General features: G+C 30.2%; 1 protein-coding gene across 1 annotated transcript; it reads right to left on the bottom strand.

Moving 5' to 3' along the window:
- Positions 1 to 9,860: 9,860 nt before the first annotated feature.
- LOC145058759 (protein BRANCHLESS TRICHOME-like) lies at positions 9,861 to 11,265 on the bottom strand. Its single transcript, XM_079006652.1, has one exon. The coding sequence runs from the start codon at positions 11,003 to 11,005 to the stop codon at positions 10,046 to 10,048; it is 960 nt and encodes a 319-aa protein (XP_078862778.1). The 5' UTR covers positions 11,006 to 11,265; the 3' UTR covers positions 9,861 to 10,045.
- Between the last annotated feature and the right edge of the window lie 563 nt (positions 11,266 to 11,828).

Here is an 11,828-nt window from a genome sequence, read left to right as displayed (position 1 = left end):
AATGCCCCTTCTCTTGGCAATAAAAGCAAATTGACTCTTTTGGAACAACACATGGAACTACTTCAGACATCGCCTTTCTCTTATGATCAAACTTTTCGATCATTGCATGTCTTTCATTGCCATTGCCTATATCCATAGAGTTCTTGAAGGCAGGTTCACCAATCAACCTTGCTTTTCTATTGCGCCAAACCATTGCTGATTCGGCAGCAATAAGCATATAGGTGAGATCTATAAGGGTCACGTTGTGGTTCGTCATATAGTACTCTCTTACGAACTCACTATATGAGTTGGGAAGTGACTGAAGAACCCAATCAACAGCTATCTCTTCACTAACAACGGATCCCATGTCTATCAATGCGCGACTTCATCCCTAGGACGTGTGCACACACCGACTTTCCTTCTTTATGTTTACTTGCCAAAAGGGCTTGAGTGATATTGAACCTTTCAATTTTACAATCTTGTGGGTTAGGGAGAATAATTGGAGGAGGAGGAGGAAGTGAAGTATGATTTCTTGATCCTCGATCGAATCGTGGAATATCATCCTCATGTGGAATGCTTGTTCCACGGGATTTGAGAAAACCATAGTTGTCAAACTTTGACATCTACAAAACAGGAGAAAAACGAATTCAAGTTAGTTGATAGATTGAGTCCTTGGTAGATCACCCAAATGAAATTCCAAGGCTAGGACCCAACACAATACGCTACAACCTAGAAAAGGGATGTCGTAATCTAGTTGCAGAATATTTGAAGGTAAGTGAATGACGATTCACTAATTTCCACCATGAAAAACGAAAAAGAAATTTAAGTTTTAAATCTATGAAAACTCCTAGATCCTTTGAGATTCATTGAACTTTCAATGGCATGTTTGAATCTCGATATGCCCCTCTTGTTTGTGACTGGGATGCCGAGGATCACAAAGCGGGTGTGAATAACCATGCAAACTTACATGGTGCCCTCACATGTTACAGTCATCTATTCGATGTGCCGGTAAACCACACACGCTCCACCGAACTATGACAAACATTGAGTCACCCTTTACTACCTTTGCTTAGACCCATTTAGTGTGCCGGTTAACCACACACGCTCCACTAACGTCTTCGCAAGGGCACAAAGTGTAATTTCATGGAATTGCATCAATTCACTTTTGCCTAAGTAACTAAGATTGGGAATTTTATGAAAACATTTAGTTACTTTGATAATACACTATACTTATAATGGAAGGTTTCGTCCTATCCTACCCGTTCGGCTAACGACCCTCCACTAGTCAAGAGTGCGGTGGGTAAGAGTGGATACCCATTCAATCGCCATTTTATAGGCAATTTCCTTAAACACCCCTTATAGACTAGCTTCGTGAATGAGGCCTACTAACGGTAAGACTGACTTTTACTCATACATATATATAATGTTAGACTTTTAATGTTATATATAGTATAGGGTGTATTTTACACTTTTAAAATATTAGGTGGTTCAATTTAACAATTATACTTTTAATTCACTTAAATTGTAAACCTAAACTTTTATGGATTTATTAAATCTCTTTTAATTATACACCTTAATTAATTAATAAAACCATAAGGGTGTGATTTGAACTTTTTCAAAACTATACTTGAGTTTTAGAATTTAACATTCCTAATTAAACTTTTAATCAACTTTTAAATTCCAAAACTTGAGGGCAAGTTTTGAAACATTTCAACACATTAGGGATTAGAATTTAAATATGCATCAAAATTAAACTATTTAATCAAAATTTAAATTCCAAAACTTGAGGGCAAGTTTTGAAACCTTTTTCAAAACATTAGGGTTTCAACTATTTAAATTTCAAAACAACAAAACTTTTTGGGGTTCAAATTTTAAACTATAAAACCTAAAGGGCCAAATATGAAACTTTTCACAACAACAAGGATCAAATAACAAATAATTCAAATTAACATTTAATCACATAATTATCCATATTTGATGATTTCTTGCAAAACAATTTATCAATTTACTTAAAATAATTAATCAATTATCTTATAAGGAAACAATTATCTTATTAATTGATAAATATCTTCAATTAGATTAAAAATATAGTCAAATATATCATATAATCGGATTAATATTAATCTAACATGATAAGGTAATTATCCCAATGCAAAAACAGCAAGAAATCCCGAGATAAGCACTGTCTGACGCACCGACTCGCCGAGTCACCCTCTGGAACTCGCCGAGTAGGGCTGACTCGCCGAGTCCAAGAGTGACTTGCCGAGTCAGGTCGAACAGTGAGGCCAAAACACGATTTTCAGTTACATCAAGCATCAATACAATAGAAACCAATCATGGCTCTGATACCACTGATGGGTTTTGGTCATAAGACATCCTATGTGCTCATACAAACCCTAAAGCTCGGATCTAGATTTCTCTATTGTACATACTTTGAATCCAAGACTTTGAAACCTAATTCTAGCATATGGAAATCAGAATTCACATGTAAATAGGTTTAAGAACATACCTTGATTGTTATATAGCAATAACAATCCAATTCCTCCTTGAATTGACCTTGGAAAGCTGAGAGTCACAAGTGTCACTCCTCTAATGGCTTACAAACACCATAAGCAAGTGGAGAAGGTATAAAGAGAGAGGAGGGAGGTTAGAATTCATCCTTTGGACCTCTTGGGAAGGGATGGCCGAATTCCTAAGCCCTATGGGGTTTATATAGGTGTAAAGATTAGGGTTTTAGTCCTTATCCTTATCTAGTTGCTTGTCCACCAAGCAACCATAAGATAAGTCCTAGAAATCCTTATCCTAGTCGAATTCTAAGAGATTTACACCTCAAATTCGTTCACCATATATATAAGATAATCCTTACCTTATTTTGTAACTATCACATAATTACAATTTAGCCCCTCTAGTTTAATTAATTACACTTGATCACAAAATTAATTCTTAATTAATTATTGACCAATATTAATTAAACAAATATGATTTCTCCTTTAATATATTATTCTTATAACATATTAATAAATCATAATAACCTCTCTCTCTTTATTTATTTCTCCAATCAAGTTGCTTTGGTGAAGGCAACCCAAAAGGACCATGCACCATCGGGTCAAGTACATACCAAAATAGTTATGGACTTAGACACTAATCCAACACAATGTGGTTTTGAACCTATAAAGAATGAAAGAATATAAAATTATGATATGTGTGATCCAGTTTTATAATTATATATTAGACATCATATCTCTTGTAATAAAGAGCAATTTTGTATTTGCATAATTACAAATGGATTGGACAAAGATTTGAAAGTTACATTGAGTGGTTCCCACTTTCTAGTTGAAATAGCAAAAACTTTGATCATAGGGAAGATGTTGTCCATTGTATCATTTGTTAATGGAAAATAGGATTTCAAAACATTGCAAGAAAAACATATTATTTTAAGAGGAGAATTTTCATAGTATATTGGTGGACAAGCAATTCATTTGGTTAGAATTACAATTACCATAGTTTATATTGAAGCAAAACTATATCAACTATCAAGTAGTTTTAGAAATTTAGTATTATACTAAATTGAATCCAGTGCTTAGGCCAAAGTGCCAAACTAGTGGTATGCACCTGATTTTTATCATGATATAGTAAAATTGATGGTATAAGCAACTAAGAACATGCTAAAACCATTGATATAATGTAATGAAGAATAATTATGATAGTGAATTATATTAGGTGATAAAAAAAGACCTTGTATTGATGTATGTTTAGTGTAATTGTTTATGGGCTTCGAACAACATTTAGGAAGAACAATGGAGATGATGATTGCGATTCAGATTTAGGAACCGAACAAAAATTAGAAAAATCAATCATACACGGGAAAATTACCATCACTGTGATCCAAAGATGAATAGCAATCTTAATCGTTTGACGTCATTCCTATAAAATTCATACCATGGCACTATTGATAATAAATTTTGAAGAATTGATTTTGGAAAAATCGATTCCTAGCAAACTGTGCATTTGTGATCCATTTTGTTAAAATTTTCCATTACATTAAATTGTTTAGACAAAAATTAAAAGCGAGACTTATAATACAAATTTCTTCTGAAAATGGCATTTTTCGCGAGAACAAAACTAGTTGCAGACCCATTAGATGACCGAGTCAACGACCGGATCATCGATCGTGATAGGCCGGAACCAGTGTATCTAAGCAGCGGTAACGAACATAGTGTCGGAAGTGGTGCATATGAAGGCGATTCATCTCCGTCTCCTTATCTATCTAATCTACTTATTTGCTTCTTACATAAAGGAGAAGAAGAAGAAGAAGAAGGTGAAGGATGTTGTAATGATAACACTGATGATGACGGTTGTCGGTTGATTGTTGTGTAGACCGACGACTTTCTAGAAGGCAAAGGATGCCGATCTGGAAGGTGGAGGTCGCCGATCTAAAAAGCAGGGGATGAAGACATGAGTATGTGTGTGAGAGAGAGAGAGAGAGAGAGAGAAGGGGGCGTAAGGTACCGTATAATGAAAGGGAGAGGTTTCAAAACTCAAATTAATTACTGTTCTTAAGGAATTATAATTTTAATGACTAATATGTTTTTATGATCATTTTTAAAAGTCTAAAATACCATTAAAATTGTTCATAATTATAAATTAACCATCTTTTATCTAGACTGTTAAAAATTTTGATTTAGTGTTCCACTTTTAGTTCTCGGGTTCTCGAAAAACTATAGGTTCTGTAATGATCATTATATATATATATATATATATATATATATATATATATATACACACACACATATGGTGAGGTTCAATAGAGAACCATAATTAACCAAGGAACCAAAGAACCAATCTTTTTTTCAACTTTTAGAACTTATTTTTTATCAAAAAAAATACTAAAAATACAGAAATTCATAACTTTTTATCCTTTTTCCAGTGATATAAAATTCGAATTTTTTTTACGTCAAATTCACAATGTGAATCTTTGAAAATTCACATCGTGAATTTGGATTTACATAGTGAATCCGAAAAATATTTTTCACATTCAGAGTGTTAATATATGAATTTAGATATTTTTAGATATTTTTTCGATAAATAATAAACTCTAGAAATTAAAAAAAAATATTTGGTTCCTTGAAAAACCCATGATTATGGTTCTCTATTGAACTTTTCCATATATATATATATATATATATATATATATATATATATATATATATATATATATATATATATATCCCTATTCTAATAAAAGAATAGTTTTAATATCCTTTTGACATGTGTCATCATATTAGGCCTCCTAATTAATACACATTTTATTCTTTTTTTGTCATATGTCACCCTATTAAACATCTTAATTAATGCATGCCACTTGTCAACCTATTAATTCTCTATTTCAAATTTTAAAATTTTCACTTTAATTACAATAATTTAATAACAATGCAATAAAAATTAAAATAAAATTAATACAAATTATAAGGTGATATAATTTCACATATTTATTGAAATTAATGATTATAATTGATTAATAATTTTGTGTTCTAACTATTAAAGTTTAATTAATTTTGTAGCCGTGGTTTCACGGGTTATAAACTAGTATATATATATATATATATATATATATATATATATATATATATATATATATATATATATATATAGAGAGAGAGAGAGAGAGAGGTAAGTTCAACTGAAAAAATAAAAAATATTGAGAATAGGGGAATCATTCTCAACCACTCATTTAATCTAAGCATAAAAGACACGGTGACAAACTTGTAAATATGATAATAACTTTCAATCTCAAATACGTAACATCGATTTATTTATTTAATACTCCGAATTTGAATTTCCCAGATTCGCAAACGAACTCAGTTGGAATCGGAATTTCTTTGTTGTTCATGAAATTGGAATTGGAGTTCTGGACTCGCAGTCACAGTCGACATTGAAGGACTCGGAATCGGTACTCACAGGTTCCTAATCAGATTTTTGGAAATCAAAATCAAAATGTGAAATCGATCAGACATAGGATGTCGCATCTGAAGTCGGAAGCTTTTGAAATTGGAACATATATTCTAATCGGAACAATCCGCGTCTTGATTATTAGTATTACAAAGAAATCGGGAATCGGGATTTCAAGGTTTCAAAATTGAAATCGGATTTTTTTTGGAATGAAATGAAAATCGGAATTGCACGCTTCAAAGTCGAAATCGGAAGTATATAATGCTTTGGAATTGATAACTTGAATCGGAAGTATCATGTTTTTAACATTTTTAAAAAAGTTAACTTGTATGCACTCCAACTGTTTGATGAAATGCATAAACTAAATTACCACGTTATATTCAGATATGAATATGTTTTCCGACCTGAATCAGTATATGATTATTAAAAAAAACAAATATTCAACTCTGTGTGTTATTCTTATGTGAATAAAGTATAAAAATTATATATATTTGTGAAAACACATTGTAATATTCATAAGTGAATATATTGTGTAATATTCATAAGTGAATATATCATATTATATTCACAAGTGAATATACTCTGTAAAATTCACATGTGATATATCATGTAATACTATGTAATATTCACATATGAAAATATCATATAATATTCATAAGTGAATATACCATCTAATATTCACAAATGAATATATTATGTAATATTCATTGAATGCATCGTCTAATATTTAAATATGAATATACTATGTTTATTATATGCTATATTCATATATGAATGATATTTAAATTATAAAAAAAAAAATAATCATATTTTTTATTCATAGTGATAATGTATTTTTTTCGGAAAAAAAAAACATTGTTTTGAGGTCCTAAGCAAGTTTGTAATTCATATGTGAATAACATATAAGAATTATATCCGCATGTGAACATATGTATTATTCACAAATGAATATATATATATATATATATATATATATATATATATATATATATATATATATATATATATATATATATATATATATATAATCAAATGTGAATATATATGTATTATTTACAAATGAATAAAACTGTCAATAAAACCGAGGACTACAAAATATATAAAATTAAAGATAAAAAAAGTATTTGATAAGAATATATATTTATTCACCTACAACTAATCTTTTTAGGTTAATAAAATAATTATATAAGCATATATATTTTTATTAATGTTATATTCATTTGTGAATAAATGATAACTTTTTTTTCGAAAAATTATAAAAATAGAAAAACGTCATTTTGAGGCCCTAAACAGTCCCGAATGGCCGAAAAACACCGTACATCACGGCGAAGCGGTGAGTTTTGTAAATCGCACCATTTTACATCAAATATGCGAATTTCGTCCAATTCCGAGACTAAACTTCATTGCGGCAAATTGTTTTGATGATGTCACTAAATAATCATTCCTACTAGTGATGACATCATTATGACATGCTATTTATTCATATACGAATAAAGTTTACAAATCATTACGACATATTTACTGATGATGTTACTAACTTCAATCACACTAGTAAAAACATCATTGTAATCTGTTATTTTTATTTATGCGAATAAGTTATACATGTTGATTTATTTATTTTGTTAATACAACCTTTATATATAAAAATAAATAATACACTATAAGAATTGGTTTATGAATAGTTTTTTTGTATGTTGTAACAATATTATTTTACATGTAAAATCAACATTATACTAAGACAAACAACATTGTATTGGTTAATGAATATCATTTGCATTTGAATTTTACACGATCAAAATGAAGAATATATTAAATTGTATAACATGTACATGTAAATATAAAAACATATTGTCTTCGTCAATGATATTTTCTCAATTACGTCAACCAATCGTTAACCACCGGGATATGAACCAACCATTGATTGAAATGTTATTCTTTTATTGAGTGATAACGATGCCTACAAAACATGTGAATACACATAAAAAATGTTAAAAATATACTTTTAGTTCATAATAATAGCGATTTATCACATTCTAATTATCATATGGTATATTCACACATGAATGTATAATCATATGTGAATATTATGATATATGTTGTTTATATTGTATATTTACATGTGATATTACATGGTATATTCACAAATAACTATTACATAGTATATTCACATATGAATATTATATGGTAAATTCACATGTGAATAGTATATGGTATATTTACTTGTGAATATTATACATTCTAGTCAAATCTAAATATTGCATGGTATATTCATTTATGAATATTACACAATATATTCATATATGAATAATATATAGTATATACACTTATGAATATGATACAATATATTCATATTTAAATATTAAATGATGCATTCATTTGTGAATATTACATAGTATTTTCACTTGTAAGTATTAGATGATATATTCACTTATGAATATTAGATGGTATATTCATATGTGAATATTACACAGTTTATTCACATATGAATATTACACAGGATATTAACATATGTATATTACAAGGTATATTCACAAATATATATATATATATATATATAATTTTTATATGTTATTCACGTATGAATAACATATAAAATTGTATATTTGTTTTGTGTTTTAATAATCATATACTGATTAAGGTGAGAAAACATATTCATATGTGAATATAACGTGATAATTTAGTTTATGCATTTCATCAAACACTTGGAGTGCATACAAGTAAGTTTTTTTAAAAATGTTAAAAACATGATACTTTGACTATTTAAAACTTACAAAATAGTAGATTGATAGATAACTATATGAAATTTTTCAAAAAAAAATGGTTTGACGTTTTTCTAACCTTAATTCAGAAGTTTTGTCTGATGATCGATGTTGAATGAATGATATGGAGTGAAATTGTTGTTCATTATCGATGATGTTGATCTAATGACACTGGGAGTATAATTAATCGTAGATGTTGAAGATATGCTCGAATTCGAACATAATTGAAGGTTGGATTGAAAGAACCAAAAATGAATTTTTTTTTGTCTACTGTTGAATGATGTTGATGAACGTGTTTTTGACGAAGATGGATGATTGATTAACACTGGATGATGTTGATCGAGGATTTAATTGAAGAAATCTGGATGATCGTTGAAGCTTGGAGAAGAAATTTGGATGATGAACGATCGAGTAGTAGTGAATTTGAATTGTTATCAAATTATCCACAATTATGTATCTATGATTGAAGGATATCATATCATATTTATAATTTTGTCACCGTGTATTTTATGTTAAGATGGTAATTAAATGATTAGCTGAGAATGATTCCCCCATTCTCAATTAAACTCTCTTCTATATATATATATATATATATATATATATATATATATATATATATATATATATATATATATATATAGAGAGAGAGAGAGAGAGAGAGAGAGAGAGAGAGTTAGGTTTAAATGTTTTCACTATCTATTGTGTGGATGTATGATTGATTCTCGACCAATCATTTTAGTTATTTTAAAACGTAATTAATGCATATTAAATGCTGAAGATCTAATTATTACCTATTATATCTTCAACATGTAATATGTATTAATTACTTTTTTAAAATAACTAAAATGATTGGTCCATAATCAATCATATATGCACACAATAGATAGTGAAAACAAAATAACCTAACCCTATATATATATATATATATATATATATATATATATATATATATATATATATATATATATATATATATATATATATAGAGAGAGAGAGAGAGAGAGAGAGAGAGAGAGAGAGAGAGAGAGAGAGAGAGAGAGAGAGAGGAGAGAGAGAGAGAGAGAGAGAGAGGTCCACATTAAATTGAGGTTAAAGTGAAGCATGTGCCGATGGTCCTTAAATCATTACCACCATGTGAAACGAATATAATTTTACAAACAAACACTCCATCGATATCACAAACACCATATCCATTTACTATCAAATCTTTAACATAACAAATGAAAACAATCACACCCGTTTACTTGAATCTTGCGATAAGTTTAGGGATTATTACTTAATCAACACAAACCACATCAATAATTGTTTATAAGAAGGAAAAAGAATATTAATATTAATGTAGTCAAGTAATAATCCACTTAACTCATGATTAGATTGTTGGACTGGATTTGTGTCTTCTGTTTTAGAAGTATCATCAGTTGAGCCTTCTGGCATTCCAGTTTTGTACCCAAGTGTCTGCCTCTTGACCCGATCGCCTTAACCACTCGCGGGAATTCCACAAACCCTCGGATTCCACGTTTTATGTGAGGGTTTTCGGGCTCTAATGACACCTTTCTACCTTTTAATTTCAGTGATTTTTCAGATATGACATTGCGGTTCTCTTTCGAAAGAACAAGGCATTTATTGTGCTCTTTTTGTTCCCGATGATGATCTCCATCATTCTTCTTGTGGATCATTTTGGTGATTTCCAATTCCGATATCCTTTCTTCTAACATGATTTTTGCGTCACTGAGCTTCATCTGGACCCTTTCCTCTCTCAATACTTCAGCCACACGCAACATCTTCCTCTCCTCTTCCATGTCTATCTTTAACCTGCTTATCTCAGCCTTACTACATGACACCTCCGCTGCAAGCTCTTCGCATACTTTCTCCAATGCTTCCTTTCCTTTCAACTCCTTTGTCAGCTTCTTGTTGATTGACTCGGCCTTTTTACGAGCTTTTCGTTCGTTCTCAAGATGTACTTTGAGCTCCATGATTTGTGCTCGAGCAGTGTCGAGCTCTGAATCCATGAATGGCTTGATGAATGTAAGATCCCAGAAAGATGTCGCAATCTTACGAGTGGAAACAGGCAAATGAAGAAGATGGAGTTGCTTCTTCTGACCCACTTCTAGCTCTTGTTCTTGTTCTTTGTTTTCTTGATTTTGATGGTGGTTTTGAGGACAACTATAGAATGGATTTTCGTACAGTTTCCAGGTTGGGGCTGGAGTAGGGGTAGGGATAGGGATTGGTATGAGAGTGGAGAAAGAATGATCTTTTTCATGGAAGGTTGCTGTTCTTCCATTGATTGTCATCATCGTTACCATCATCTCCCCCTCCATCGACTTGTTTTCTTATGCAAGATTAAATACCCTTTTTTTCTTTTCAATTAATTTATAAAAATAAAAAATTTCCTTTTATACCTGGCTAGCTACCTTTCTTGAAGGAGGGACCTATGTCATGGATGGCGATTGTTAAAAGGAAAAGGAGACATCACATGCTCTTCTATCTTTATCTAGTGACACACTCACTCATCATCACTCTTAGTTGTGGAGAACACCTTACCTAAATCCTGCATATCCCCTTCACTTCACGTCTACATCTTCTTTGATTGTTACCCGTATCCTGCTACGGTTTTTAGGATTTGATATATGCAGTTTTTAATGGTGTCGAAAATGCAAGGAAATTGAATTAAAATTAAAGGTAAGCTATGGTATATAAAACCATAGTAAAAGGCAGTTTCTTTTTAACTTAATCAAATTGATACGTTAACACCTTATTTATGCGGCTATTCTACTTAATTTGGACAGAATAAATAAATGAGTAATGCTAAAAAATCATAGCTTAATTTAGTAATTAAGCCACAATCCATGCCGGCCGGGGAGACCGTATTGGGCCTCGTAACTCGTAACGGCTACGCTTCCAACAAAGTTGCATGCGTTTGATTCTCATGATATGCTTTTCGGCTGACTTAGGAGAAATGGAGAAATCGTATTATATATATATATATATATATATATATATATATATATATATATATATATATATATATATATATATATATATATATATATATATATATATATATATGGACTATTGATATAACCAGCCATAGAACTATCTGGATGTATACATTTGGATCTAAAAGTTCAAAATTTGTTAAAT

The sequence above is a fragment of the Lactuca serriola genome, chromosome 6 (assembly GCF_051521515.1).
Source record: "Lactuca serriola cultivar US96UC23 chromosome 6, Lser_US96UC23_V15, whole genome shotgun sequence".
NCBI lineage: Eukaryota > Viridiplantae > Streptophyta > Magnoliopsida > Asterales > Asteraceae > Lactuca > Lactuca serriola.
This window is presented reverse-complemented; position numbering and strand designations above follow the sequence as displayed.